At 40.6% G+C, this 14,494-nt stretch overlaps 1 protein-coding gene and 1 long non-coding RNA gene across 9 annotated transcripts in view; one reads left to right on the forward strand and one right to left on the reverse strand.

The window, feature by feature from the left end:
- The window catches only part of QTGAL (queuosine-tRNA galactosyltransferase), a 45,211-nt gene that overhangs the window by 20,036 nt on the left and 10,681 nt on the right, over positions 1 to 14,494 (forward strand). For all 8 annotated transcript variants that reach the window (XM_085892404.1, XM_085892398.1, XM_085892397.1 and 5 more), the window contains exons 7-10: positions 8,145 to 8,240; positions 12,675 to 12,770; positions 12,880 to 13,004; positions 14,379 to 14,494. The exon at positions 14,379 to 14,494 is cut by the window's right edge and continues 20 nt beyond it. In XM_085892404.1, coding sequence (XP_085748530.1) covers positions 8,145 to 8,240; positions 12,675 to 12,770; positions 12,880 to 13,004; positions 14,379 to 14,494 — 433 coding nt within the window. The remainder of the gene's footprint in view (positions 1 to 8,144; positions 8,241 to 12,674; positions 12,771 to 12,879; positions 13,005 to 14,378) is intronic.
- The window catches only part of LOC147021941 (uncharacterized), a 72,090-nt gene that overhangs the window by 18,325 nt on the left and 39,271 nt on the right, over positions 1 to 14,494 (reverse strand). The window lies entirely within an intron of this gene.

A 14,494-nucleotide genomic window follows, 5' to 3' on the forward strand; every position in this document is an offset into this window, starting at 1 on the left:
ATTTTTCTCCTTCCTATTTTTGTATTTTTTTTTTCCTCGTGAATATTTTCAAGGTTTTTCATTTTTACTTTAATTTTTGTGTACAAGGTCGAAACTCGTGGAAGAGCCAGAACACAGAACAGAACCAGAACTTGAAGACATTGGAAATTGGGGAAAATATACCAACAGCAGGCTAGAGAAACAAAGGGACACTTGGAGGTAGAATGAGAGTGGGGGTGGGGGGGGAGGAGGAAGACACAGTTAGAGAACGAGATGGACAAGCTCAATCACAAGTAAAGGGCTGAAATAACAGAAGGAGAAACCTGGCATGAACAAGCAATGACATAAATTGAGAGGTCATTGGATGGAGAAGGAGAGGGGTGGGGGCTGGGAGGGGAGTTAATGTGGGTAGAGAAGATAATGAGTAGGAATACTGTGGAATGACCTGAGGAGGTGAACAGTCATTGAGATACTGGAGGGAAGAGTGATATTGAATAGACTGAGGAGGTTTATTCCACAGTTATGAGAAGGAGGAACACATTGATGGACTGCAGATGTGCTGTGAGCCTGGATTTTGAGGCTTTACCCATCATTCACAAATGCTTTATACGTGCTTTATTCGACCAACTAAATTGAGGAATTCCAGTCAAAATATTGGACATCTTTGAAGAGATTCATCCTTGTACCAATCAGGCATGCACATAGTGTCGAGCATGCCATGATGACCTGTATAGACGACCATACTGCAGGCATGGGAATCTTTCTAGAACAGAAGAAAAAATACCAGACTTGGAAAAATGGTAGATTGGTGATGTAACTGGGTGTGCAGTAGATTTGGTACGAAAACTTTAGTCTACTTTATAAATCGGTTGAGTTGGCATGAGGGGGCAGGGGCGTAGCACAGAATGGGTAGAAGGTGTAATATCGGGAAGGCGACAGTCGAAAATAGAGAAGCCACCAACCTGTCTGCGATGCCGGAGCAACAGGCCCACATATTCAGCTGTGTTGTATGAGATTTCAATAATTTTGCGACCCTTGGACTCGACAGCATCACACTGTGAAAGTTATGAGGCAGGAATGCCAGTCATAAAGGGAGAACAGTACTCCACTGAGCTGCAGATAATGGTTTTGTGGGTTGTTTTAAGATCACATTTGCAAAGGAAAGATGCCACAATGGAGGATGCCCAGTCAGTGGCTGGCTTTAGAGGTCAACTCGGATATGTACAGACAGACAAGCCGGTAGGTGGACATGGGTAGTCGCCTACCCAATAGAACCTGACGCGATGGGCCCGTTCGATGAGGAATGACCTGAGGATTAAGTACAAGAAAATTAATGATTCTAGCTTCAAGGGTTAATGCTGCAGATTGTTTTTTTTCGTTAAAATACCCCCACATTTAGAGGTTTTTGGGCTGTTGCTAAGCAACGGAGGGGTCCATAGCAACGGTTCTTTCTCACACATAACTAGGCCATACCATGAACCGACCATACCAGTTTCATGTATATCTGACTCCTAGTCTCTGAGATATAATGAACTTCATTTTTTTTATTGTTTTCGACCAGGGTTCATTCAGTCTATCTTCTCCGACAGTTTTCATGGGATCCGGCTGGAAATTTTTGACAATATGGCTGAATGTACTGCCCACAGTCGCTCGTGGCCCGATTTTTTATTTTCGAAAAAATAATTTTTTTTATGATTTTTCAAAAATTTCAAAGTCCCGTTGCTAGGCAACGGTGGTGTCCATAGCAACGGTTCTCATTTGCACACAACTCGGTCATGGTATGAACCTACCAACCAAGTTTCATCGAAATCGCCATTGTATTAACGGAGCACTGGACCGAACAGAGGGACAGACAGACAGAAACATATCGACGGAAAAAGTGATAAGGGTAGAACAAATTTCAAATTTTTTTTTTTCGACGAGATCGACTACCCAACAGACACACAGACACAGAATATATATAAATGTGCTTTTCATGAACTTTGACCTCTGTATGTATTTTTATGCCTCCGCACCATTATGTTTCCGGGTTGTCAGTCCGTTCGTCTGTCCGGATTTTCGTTTACGCAATAACTCAAGAAGCAAATTGTAGAATTGCATCAAACTTGGTAAAAAGGTAAAGTAATACAGGACAATTAAGTGATTAGATTTTGCACTAGATATGATAAGGGTCAAATATGTCAATACTCAAGTGTTTGTGCGGGAGAGCGGAGGCATAGCAGTCGACTGCACGCAGTCAAATTACTCTAGTTTTATAATGCCTCCACACCAAGGGTGCCGGAGGCATTGTGTTTCCGGGTTGTCCGTCCGTTTTTTCGTTTATGCGATAACTTGAGAAGCAAATTGTAGAATTTTATCAAACTTGGTAAAAAGGTAAAGTAAGACAGGGCAATTAAGTGATTAGATTTTGGGCCAGATGTGATAAAGGTCAAGGTCAAACTCTGAAATTTTACTGTTTTTGGCCTAACTCATGAAATATTGGAAAGAATTTCATCAAATTTGGTAAAAAGGTAAAGTAAGACAGGGTAATTAAGTGGTTAGATTTTGGGCCAGATATGATAAAGGTCAAGGGTCAAATATGTCAATACTCAAGTATTTGGGCGGGAGAGCGGAGGCATTCCCGTCAACTGCGCGCAGTCAAATTACTCTTGTTTTTTTTTTTTAATGTGCAGATGTGACAGCCTGCTTTATTCCCAAATTTTGAAGAATGTTATGCTAAAGGTTGCAGTGTCCCATGCTCTCACGACATCAAAATGCCTGTTTTCATTTTAATCGCACCCTGTTAGGGAATGAACACAAAGTAGACATTTTGCTGAACAGCGAACGTCTCACGAACGACTTCTCTTGAATTCTAATAGTTGTAATCTGTAATAACTACTTGCGATATATTAATAACAAGCAAATACTACCCGTTGCTTTGCTGACGGGAATACTAAGGCGAGGGAGGGAGAGGGAGGAGAGGATGAGGTGGAGGGGGGAGAATGAGGAGGTAGAGGAGGAAAGAGAGAGGAGAGGATGAGGAGGGGTGGAGGAAGGGAAGGCAGCGAGATGTGAGAATAAGGGAAGGCAGATATGCAGTGGAGCTATAATTACAATTCATATGGTTTAATCAAAATTATTCTGCATAGAATAACGGTGAAGATGGAAATAAAATAATGTCTGAAATCCTTTTTCTACTGGTCATACTATAAACACTGCCCGGACAAATCCGGAGACAAACACCCGTTTGGATATGTCCAGAGAGACAGATAGAGAGAGACAGGTTGGGGGAGGGGAGTCAGCAGCGGGAAAATTTTATGCTTTACACACACACGCATACACGCACGCATACACACATACGTGTGTGTGTGTGTGTGTGTGTGTGTGTGTGTGTGTGTGTGTGTGTGTGTGTGTGTGTGTGTGTGTGTGTGTGTGTGTGTGTGTGTGTATAATAATAATATTAAATATATATATATATATATATATATATATATATATATATATATATATATATATATATATATATATATATATATATATATATATATATATATATATATATATATATCCTTGACATTTAAATAAAAAGAAAACATATTTTGGAGTTTTAATTTTTCTTACCTTCAGTACCTCTTTCGGAAACGGTTGAACTGACAACGACTTGCAATTAATTTTGGCATTTTTATAGACAGTATGCACCGTAGTCAGACACAAACTTAATAACCCGGCGACATCAACAGCATGTTCACCAACATCCATTCCACGAATAACTTCTAATTTCACTTCTAAGGTCACACTTTTATGTTTTCTATTGGCCACAGATGCATCCTTGTAACTTGCAACAGGCTTAGGAGGCATAATATTTAAGGATCACAGAGACATTTCACGATAAACTTCACAAACCGCGACAATAGCAGGAAATGTCGTTTGAATTCCACGAGAGCTAAACACAGACAATGGAGGGTATGGTGAAGCTGTGTGTTCATGCTTGCATCTTTATCCTCGAGACATCGACCGACCCACAACGTTCCATTTTATTACAAAAAAAAAAATACTGCACTCAACATTAGTGTAAAGCAGGAAACTTTAACACAAATTATACAGGGTACAAATTATACAGTGCTTTCCATAAATAATTAATATATTGATCTCTACAGTAGAGTACATTTATTTATGTGTGATGCAAAGTATTTCCTGTACAGGGTAGGTGGAAGCGATGGCTGAAGTGAAGAATATGAGAAAGGATGGATGCTGTCTAGCGACTTAAGGGGCTATCACACCTTGACGTTTTAGCCAGTGTATGGCAAGGTCTCAAAATGTATGCAAAACGCTAGCGTACGCTGAACTATTGAAGTTTTTTTTTAAGTTTTGGGCATATAATAACGTGTTGGACGTATGCATAACGTATTAGTAACGTACACAGAACGTTTCAATCACATATAGATAACTTATACCAACGAATGCTGAGCGTGTTGTTGGCGTTCACAACCTATGCCCAACGATAGTCTAACGTATGCATAGCGCACGGCAGCGTATCGCCGACGATCACGTGGCGTAGGCTATTAATAGGCTGCGGCTCGACGATTCAAATCATAACCGCACTAGACATCGAAGTGTGAAGCCGTGTGTCATACCTTGACGTTTTAGCCAGCGTATGCCGACGTATGAAAAATTTGCCGAACCAAGCTGGCACACATCGAATACGTTATGGGAAAGTTTTGTATACGTTAAGAGCACGCTGGCATACGTCATAGCACGCTGGCATACGTCGTCGTACGTCGAGAAATTTTCAGCATGTGGAAAATTTTTCGACGTACTCGGCGTATGATACACGTTCCGCATACGCTGGCCACAAGTTGTAGGCACATTACGCGATCGTTGACACACGTCGACACACGTTACTTGTACGTTACTCATAAGTCGAAACACGTTGAGGTAATGGTTAGCGTCAGTGTTCCAGACTCCCTGTTTTTTTTTTCTTTCTTTGGTATGATGGTGATGTTGCTACTTTGATTTCTAGTGCAGTCATGATTTAAATCGTTGAGCGGCAGCCTATTAATTATATTATTTTATAACCGCACTAGAAATCGAAGTGTCAACATCACCGTCATACCGAAGAAAATAAATAAATAAATAAAAACCAGGGAGTCTGGAACACTGACGCTAACCATTACCTTGACGCGTTTCGACTTATGAGTAACGTGTGTGGACGTGCCAACGATCGCGTAACGTGCCTGCAACACGTTACTCATAGGTTAGAAATATGTTTCGGGTAGGCTAAACATTACCTCGACGTGTTTCGACTTATGAATAACTTACAAGTAATGTGTGTCAACGATCGCGTAACGTGGCTCCAACTCATGGCCAGCGTATGCGGAGCGTGTCATACGCTGGCATACGTCGAAAAATTTCAAGCATGTTAAAATTTGTCTAACAGCTCGGCGTACTACGACGTATGCCAGCGTACTACAACGTATGCCAGCGTGCTCTTAACGTATGCAAACTTACCCATAACATATTCGACGTGTGCCAGCGTTTTAGCCAAATTTTTCATACGTCAGGCATACGCTGGCTAAATCGTCAAGGTGTGACAGGGCCTTTAGGTGTGAGTTGAGTCGACGCAAATTGGGTAGCGGTATTAATAAAGTGCCGATGTATTTGAGAAAATGATGTAAAAGAGGGGGACTTAAATTGGGGTATTACTGTCATATTATTGCACTGCACTGCTCTGTGTACTAGGAACACCCACTCCCTGAGGGAGCATTGGCAAGTCGTCTCTACCCCCCCTCCCCTCCCATCGACTATGAGGCTTACCCTGGGTACTACCAACGCGTCTGGAAAATTTGGTGGAGATCGGCCAACATGTTTTTCGATTTCTTCACTAACGAAGTCGCCGGAGGCATTATGTTTTTGAGTTGTCCGTACATACGTTCATCCATCTGTCCATGCTAATTTTCTCTCTTTTCTCTGCAACTGCATATCCGATTGACACAAAATTCTCACCATAGGTGTAGCTACTCATGTGGAATGTTTTCATGATAATTATGACATCATTGATCATGTGGCAGCCATGTTGGAAAAAAGGAAAAATTTCTGACATCTGAATCTCTGAAACCGCTCCATGGAAAAAATTGAAACTTGGCACATGTGAAGTACTCCACATGGGGAATAAGTGTTTTTTTTTAAATGGCGTGGCTTCGTTATGATGTCATAATCACATATGTCGAATGCTTTATCCGATCAGTATGAAAACTTTTCAGTCATCTAGGGATAAATTGTATGGGGGGGGGATTGATTATGTCATTGGTCATATGATTTGGCAGCCATGTCTTATTTATTTTTATTTTTGTTAATGGTCAGAGGTCATGTTAGGTAAAAATTATGTTATCACGCTAACTTGTGAACCAGTGATTGGATTTTGCCCAAACTTTGTTTAAGTATCCAGTATGGTACAAAGATGAACTGATTGGTGTCATCAAGGTCAAAGGTTTGAGGTTTTCGTTACCGCGATAACTTAAAAACGGCTGAAGGGATATAAGACAAACTTGGGACAAGTATGTATAGTGATGCAGACATAAACTGATTAGATTATGGGGTCAAGAGGTGAAAACGTGACATTTGAGAACAGCTGAAGGGATTGAAATCAAACTCTGCCCACATTATGACATCAATGTACATACTTGTACAGAGACATATTTGGCGACGTCGAAGAATGCTCTTCTAGTTTTTGTATGATCTTCAAATGTGCATACATACATTAATACAATCAATCATAGAATTGCCTTATTTGATATAGTTTGGTTACAGATAAATATTATTGTACATTACAAATAATTATTAACTGTGATGAAAGTTTTGATATTTTTCTCTGATCAAGTCCCAGAAAATATGCATAACTTTTATTATTTTTTTTGGTCAGGAGAGGTGGAAGTAGGAGGTTGCCGTGGGGGTGAGGGGAGGGGGTGGTGGTGTTTTTGTTTGTTTGTTTGTTTATTTTTACAACAGATAATTTAATTCTGCATCATCTTGTTTGGTTGGTAAATCAATTTTTGGCATTCCTGATAAAGCAATATGTCATTCATATAATTATTTCCCACATGTACATCTGCAATGTTTCCTTAAATGTTCATAAAATAAAATGATAGTGATTTCTTATTAACTCCACCACCGAAGGTGGAAGGAGGTTGTTTTCATCCCCTGACTATTTCTGTCTGTCTGTTTCTTTATGTGCAGGATATCTCAAAAAGTTGTGGACACATTCAGATGAAATTTTATGGACAAGTTAGGTATGTGACAAGGACAAACTGATTAGATTTTGGTGAAGATCCGGATCCGGATGTGCATCCGGATACTAGAATTTTTAAAGTGATTCTTCACCATTCTAAAAATATTTAGCACGATATCTCAAAAAGTTGATGGATTCAGACGAAACTTGCTGGACACGTTGGGTGTGTGACGAGAATGAATTGATTATATTTTGGTGAAGATCCAGATCTGGATACGAGTTTTTTTTTTTTTTAATCTTTTGTTTTTAATGTGATTTTTTTTTTCACCATTGAGAGATAAGGCAAAAAACAACATACAGTATCGCAAGTTATTTCAAAAATTATTGGGCTCAATATGTTCTACTGGATCAGGCATAGTGTGGCAGAGGTAATGCGCTCTACTGAGTACTCTTCTAGTTTTTATCCCCCGCCGCGTGGCGGAAGGAGGATATTGTTGTCACCCAGGTCATCCGGCTGTCCGTCCGTCCGTCCGGGCGTCAACATTTATAGCTGTGAGTGCGATAACTCATAAACTGTTCGCCATATCGATTTGAAATTTGGGTCACACATGTACCATCTGAAAAGGAAGAACCCTATTGATTTTGGGTGTGGTCGGATTCAAGATGGCCGACTGGGGCGGCTATCTTGAAAAAAAATGTTTTTTGTAATAAATGGAAAACCGCTTATCTGATTTCAATTATTTTTGGTTCCTACGTTCCTCACCCCCCTGGGGAACTTTTTCGAGATGATGACCAAATGGTGTCTTGTTTTCAATTCACCTCCCTCATTATCTGGAATATGTATGACCTTTTTCATTCAATGGTGGGGGATTCCCCATCTCTGATGGTATATTATACCTTTTCCAGGCCCCTTTGTAATATGTGTATTTTATTGTTTTGTTCTCATCTTCTTTTCTCCCAGATCATTGGCTGTCAGATCACCAGGAATCCAGAAGGATCGACGAAACGTTATACACATTGGTTGAACAACATGAGCCAAGCACAGCTTTTCACACAAGTAATTACAATTATAAACTGTTGTCTGTGTGCATTGCATACAGTTATGCCTTCCTCACAGAACAATCTTCGCATTAACTCCGTATTGTTAAGTATGCTCACATGTGTCTGTGATGTAGAAAATTACCTGCTGTGGCCACTGCGGGGGGGGGGGGGGGGGGGGAGAAGCATTTAGCCATCATTGATAATCCAGGAAATGCAGTTCGGATTATAATTACTTGAAGAAAGGCACATCGTGTCCACATATAGATCAGGCTGTAAACAGCTGTCCACTTGTGAGACGAGATACGATTCGCAGCATGGACCAAGTCCTTTTCCCCTGAATGAACAGCAATGGCTTATTTTTTTTTTCTCTCTCTCTCTCTCTCTCTCTCTCTCTCTCTCTCTCTCTCTCTCTCTCTCTCTCTCTCTCTCTCTCTCTCTGTCTCTGTCTCTGTCTCTGTCTCTGTCTCTGTCTCTGTCTCTGTCTCTGTCTCTGTCTCTGTCTCTGTCTCTGTCTCTGTCTCTGTCTCTGTCTCTGTCTCTCTCTCTCTGTCTCTGTCTCTGTCTCTGTCTCTGTCTCTGTCTCTGTCTCTGTCTCTGTCTCTGTCTCTGTCTCTGTCTCTGTCTCTGTCTCTGTCTCTGTCTCTGTCTCTGTCTCTGTCTCTGTCTCTGTCTCTGTCTCTGTCTCTCTCTCTCTGTCTCTGTCTCTGTCTCTCTCTCTGTCTCTGTCTCTGTCTCTCTGTCTCTGTCTCTCTGTCTCTGTCTCTCTCTCTGTCTCTCTCTCTGTCTCTCTCTCTCTCTCTCTCTCTCTCTCTCTCTCTCTCTCTCTCTCTCTCTCTCTCTCTCTCTCTCTCTCTCTCTCTCTCTCTCTCCGTCTCTCTCTCTCTCTTTTTCTTTCTTTCTCTCTTTCTCTCTTTTTCTCTTTTTCTCTTTTTCTCTTTTTCTCTTTTTCTCTTTTTCTCTCTTTCTCTCTTTCTCTCTTTCTCTCTTTCTCTCTTTCTCTCTTTCTCTCTTTCTCTCTTTCTCTCTTTCTCTCTTTCTCTCTTTCTCTCTTTCTCTCTTTCTCTCTTTCTCTCTTTCTCTCTTTCTCTCTTTCTCTCTTTCTCTCTTTCTCTCTTTCTCTCTTTCTCTCTTTCACGAATAACAATTTAATACCTTCTGAGAAACATCATAGTGCCACAGTTCATTATGATCTTGGAGCCATCATCTTGTTACACAAGCAAGGGAAAAGCATGCTTGAAAAATGTATGTGTGTATGTGGCGTTTTGAATTTTATGAATGTCTGCGTCATTTCCGGGATTTCCATAAATCTGATAATGCATTATCAATTGTGATATGGCCTTTGCTTATCACGTATTGTTTCATATAATATGTGACACAGGACTGTTATATGAGCATGTTTATTGATTATGTCACGGGTTTTTAGTTTTTCTTTACAGGAGACGCGTGGAAGAGCAAGGTAGCTCAGACAGAAGGACAAGCGTCAAAGGAAGTCCTGGAGTCATGGAGGGAAAAGTGAGACAGAACAGCCTTTGGAAGGTGTTTTCATAGATGGGAGAAGCGAGGAATAAAAGAGTTAAGGTGTGCAGTCAGCCTGATTCTTGGAAATTTCATCAAGTGGGGGTTACTTGAAGGATGTGTACATTTTTGAGTTGCTGGGATGGGTGGAAGACTGAGAGAGCCGAAGGTGCAATGGTGGAGGATAGATGGTGCAAAACAGAGATCACGACCTGCCTGCACTGTGAGAGTAACAGACTTTGTGCTTCGCCCTCATCATGGGAGAGTCCTATAATTCGGAGAGCTTTAGATTCCATAGGATCCAGGAGAGAGCAGTACTCAATTGAGCCAATGAAAAAAGCTTTGTAGACGGTGAGTAGCTCTGATTTTTTTTTTTCTAACAAAAGTCTTGGATCGATGGAGGATGCCCAGTTTGTAGCTAGTTTTTGGCGCGCTACTGAAGTGGTCTTGTACATCACCTTTGTACACTGTAATAAGACGATGTTGAGTCACAGTTTAGGAGATGGAGGCTTTATTGATCATCATAGAATGCAGCGTAAATCAACATCATACATCTTACATTGCCATACCGGCGTTCTTTCCTTCACCACGACTCTGTACGCTCTCACATGCCCTGCCCTCTCATGCAACATATTGATATATTGCAATATTTTGAGTTGCTGGGATGGGTGGAGGACTGAGAGAGCCGAGGGTGCAATGGTGGAGGATAGATGGTGCAAAACAGAGATCACGACCTGCCTGCGCTGTGAGAGTAATAGACTTTGTGCTTCGCCCTCATCATGGGAGAGTCCTATAATTTGGAGAGCTTTTGATTCCATAGGATCCAGGAGAGAGCAGTACTCAATTGAGCCAATGAAAAAAGCTTTGTAGACTGAGTACCGCTGATTTTTTTTTTCTAACAAAAGTCTTGGATCGATGGAGGATGCCCAGTTTGTGGCTAGTTTTTGGCTAGTTATCATTATATATTGATATATTGCATGGTGCTTTGAAGTATTAAAAAGGCGATTTGTGTTCTACAGTGTTCGTTTATAAAATTCAATATAAATATAGGTTTAAAGAGGATTAAAGGCATATAAATAAATTAATTCCAGGTTTTACTGCTGTTTTACCCAGTGTCTGTTACATCACCCTATCTAACACGTTATATTAGTTATTCGTTCCTGTTGTTTGTGTCCTTTATGACGTCCTTAAAAAACAGTAACTTTCCTGTTTGAAATTATTTTTAATATCGTTTCATTCATAGGCAGGTAGAGTAAATATATTATCTCACTCCTCTCTCCACATGTGCATTCGGGGAGAATGCTGAGCCAAAGTACGCTAAAATGACAAACTTGTCTCCCCATCGTCATTTTAATCTGTGTTCAAAATATAACCTTTGATTTAAATAAGTTGTTCCGAGATCAGAAACTGATAACACAGCTGACGGATGGAAATTAAACAATTGCTTCACCCAGCTTTTCACCTTGCGTGTGTGGGGTAATAATATTACCAATAATAGCTATATATCTGCGATCACAAAGCAAACGCCAGGCGTAAGCCTCCCCAAACTGGGGGTGACTTACCATTGGCCCATAATCCAATGATGGCCATATTTTTTTATTTCAGACCACCATATGACCTTGACATTCAACATTTAGGGATAGAATGTAAATAAATTTAATGTGTTCCTCATCTACAATCTATCCATAAAACTCAACATCATGAAAATCAGAGGAAAATTCTTCAAATTTTGATCAAAAAGGTGTTTTTTTTTTGTTAATTTGGTCAAAATCCAAAAAACGTATGTCAAGGACATGAAACAAATGTCAGGTGCACAATTTCAGTGCAGATACACTATTATGATGCAAGAACATCATGAAAGGTCAAGCGGTCTTTGAGATTGCGCATTGGCAAAATTGAGCGATGACAAAAAAATGCATTTTTTTTCAGAAATACCCTTTTTTGACAGTGACCTTTAACTCAGAGTTGTACATTGAGCATACATGTGCTTTGCTCTGGGCTGTCGAGCATGGGAAATCTCATTCTAATCAGACAAACCACTCAAATTTTGGTGAAAATGTTAAAATGTCTATAATTCGGTCATGACCCTAAATTAGCTCAAAGTCAAAATGTCAACACAACATATTTTGTACTACCATTACTGAAGCAAAATTTCATTCCGAAAGTCCTTGGATATTGGCAGAAAAAACATGGAGAAAAACCTAAATGGTGCTTTAATACTCTTATGGGTGTAAGACTTGACCATTAACCTGGAGGGATATGATTTGAATTAAGCTATCGAGGGAGGGCACTTTCGTTCCTATTGGACAAAGTTTAGTGGAGTTGTGGTTAAAAATGTTGGAATGAAAAATGTTAGGTCATGACCTTAATTAGGTAAAAGTCATAAAAAATTGTCAACCCCACGTTTCGAAAGTCCCAGCTGGCTCTGAGATCCAGCTCAGAAATTGATACTGTTTGGAAATTTGGAATGTTGAGAGTGCAGGAAGAATTTTTTTTCCCTAAATGGTGGTTTAGTACTCCTAGGGGGGTCTAAGAAGCTGTGGTACCATTTAAACTTTGGGGTGCCAATTCTCGAAACAAACCCCACAACAGTAATAAGCCTTTCTCCAAATGCTAGTCTTAAATACGATGATCTGAAACGATACAGTACTTATTGTTCTTGGGAATTATCTTTTGCGGTTTTTCTTTTGAAGTTGTTCTGTGGTGTGTAACTTAAACGCATCAAATGGAATTGCTGTCGACATTTTCTTCAGTACAAGGAATATTTATTCACTGGACTCACTTGACAGCGAAAAGCACAAAAAGTTTGATCCAAGCTCGAGATAACTACTTTGCAATGTTTATGAGTATAGAAGTGATGTTGATTGTCCTGATTTGAAACGTTGTAGTAATTGATTAAATGATAATTGCACAACATGATCTTGTTTGGTTCAAGGTTTTTACATCACACGGTCCTACTGTTCTTATGGCAACGTGGTTCTGTTCACGAGCACTCTTTGACAGAGTTGGAAAGTTTGATGAGCGAGGAAAGGTATGTTTGACTTCCATATGCGTCTGAATAAAATCCTTTGTCACATATGTTGTTGTTTTTTGGGGTTTTTTGCAATATTCCATGCTAATAATTTATATATTTCCTGTAGGGTGTCCCCGAGGACCTGCTATTCTTCTATAACCACTTGCGGCAAGGCGGTGGTGTGCACCGAGTGGACGCACCTCTCCTTTGCTATCGATATCACGAAGATGGAGCGAGCCGCTCTGTGCAAGAGTGGGTTTTATTTTAGAGATATTTGCACAATGACCTCTCGCACTGTCTGCTTAATTCAACAAGAATGACTGCACTGTCGTCACAACCTGCAACAAAATCCGGTAACGGGCCCATTGGGAAACGCACATTTAATGCGCCATTAAAAGATTCTATGCCTGGTGTTGGCTTAATGGTGAGGGTGGTGGGCTTGGGATCCTAGGATCCTGAGTTCAAATCCCCCTTGGCTGTTGAATTAATACCAGGTGGGGTTGACTGTGCCTGTCATCCTTCCGAGGTCGGCAAAATTAGTGCCAGCTTGCTGGTATCATGTGTCGGAGTGGTGACCCATCCAGGATTGTGCCCAATAGCCCAGGAGACTGCGTAGCAGCACCAATGCTCTGCACAGAGTATGGTCCCAATGGATGGATGGATTAAAAGATTAACCTGATACCTCTCATCCATGTCAGCCTCTGCCACGGTTATCTCAGAACGAGCTGATCCGTCACACAGTCACGGATTGTTTAACTCAAATATGGAGCCGTTCAAAAATTATCTAACAATTGTGCCTGCTAACGGTATTGATTCAACCTTATAATGTTTATTCGACATTGATTAGATTTTTCGGGGTCCCTCATCGTGAGTAACACTTGACCCAAACAAAGCCAATGGAAATCTGACGCAACAAACCCAGGCAGCGTGTAATCAGCAGAGGTCTACAAGCCCGATGTCTTAGGACTACCAGAAAACCAAGATGGTGTCCATATTATTTTGTCTGGGTGCCATTGTTGGTGGAGTCAAGCGACAAATGTGGGTGGGATCCGACAAATGGGTGCATATTTCAAAAATCAACGGCAACAGCAACCACGCGGAGCTCTTGTAGACCTGCAACAAACATACTGGTGCCTTTTTGACCATTCTTGATCAGTCAACAATCTTATTGACACAAAATGTTCTTCTCGTCAACTCTATCCAATCTTGGCTTCTGCATTATTCCTGTATTTGTCCATTTGTGATTAAACAGGTACCGATATTTCATAGCCACTAATTTACTCTTTTCTCTTGTTTGAGACTCGCATAGTAGCACAATGGAAGTAATAAACATAGATACTTTGGATTTGAAATTGTGGGGCACTGCAGCAGAATCCACATGTTAAAACCTTGGTGTTTCTGCTTGGAACCATGGGAAAGGTGGTGTAAGCACATCCAATATTGGTTTGAAACATCCAGCAGATCTGATGATTATTTGCTTTGGCATCCCAAGTTTATCATTGCAAGCAACCACAAGTGTTGCAAGTATTTAATATCCAAATGCTGTTTTAGTAAAGGTTCAAAAGATGGAATGTTCTTTTTTTTCCAGTCTGCCATTGATTACTTCATGCACATGTCGATGCACAGGAATACAATTTGGGATCTTCGTGTAAACTTTCTGGAGGAACGTGTTCTGCAGCACTGGAAGCACTTCACCATTTGGAATGCCGGCAAACAGGGGCGTCATCTGTTCCGCAGCCTCA

Source organism: Eptatretus burgeri, chromosome 8 (genome assembly GCF_056783735.1).
Source record: "Eptatretus burgeri isolate ZD-2024b chromosome 8, Ebu_testis_v1, whole genome shotgun sequence".
Classification (NCBI taxonomy): domain Eukaryota; kingdom Metazoa; phylum Chordata; class Myxini; order Myxiniformes; family Myxinidae; genus Eptatretus; species Eptatretus burgeri.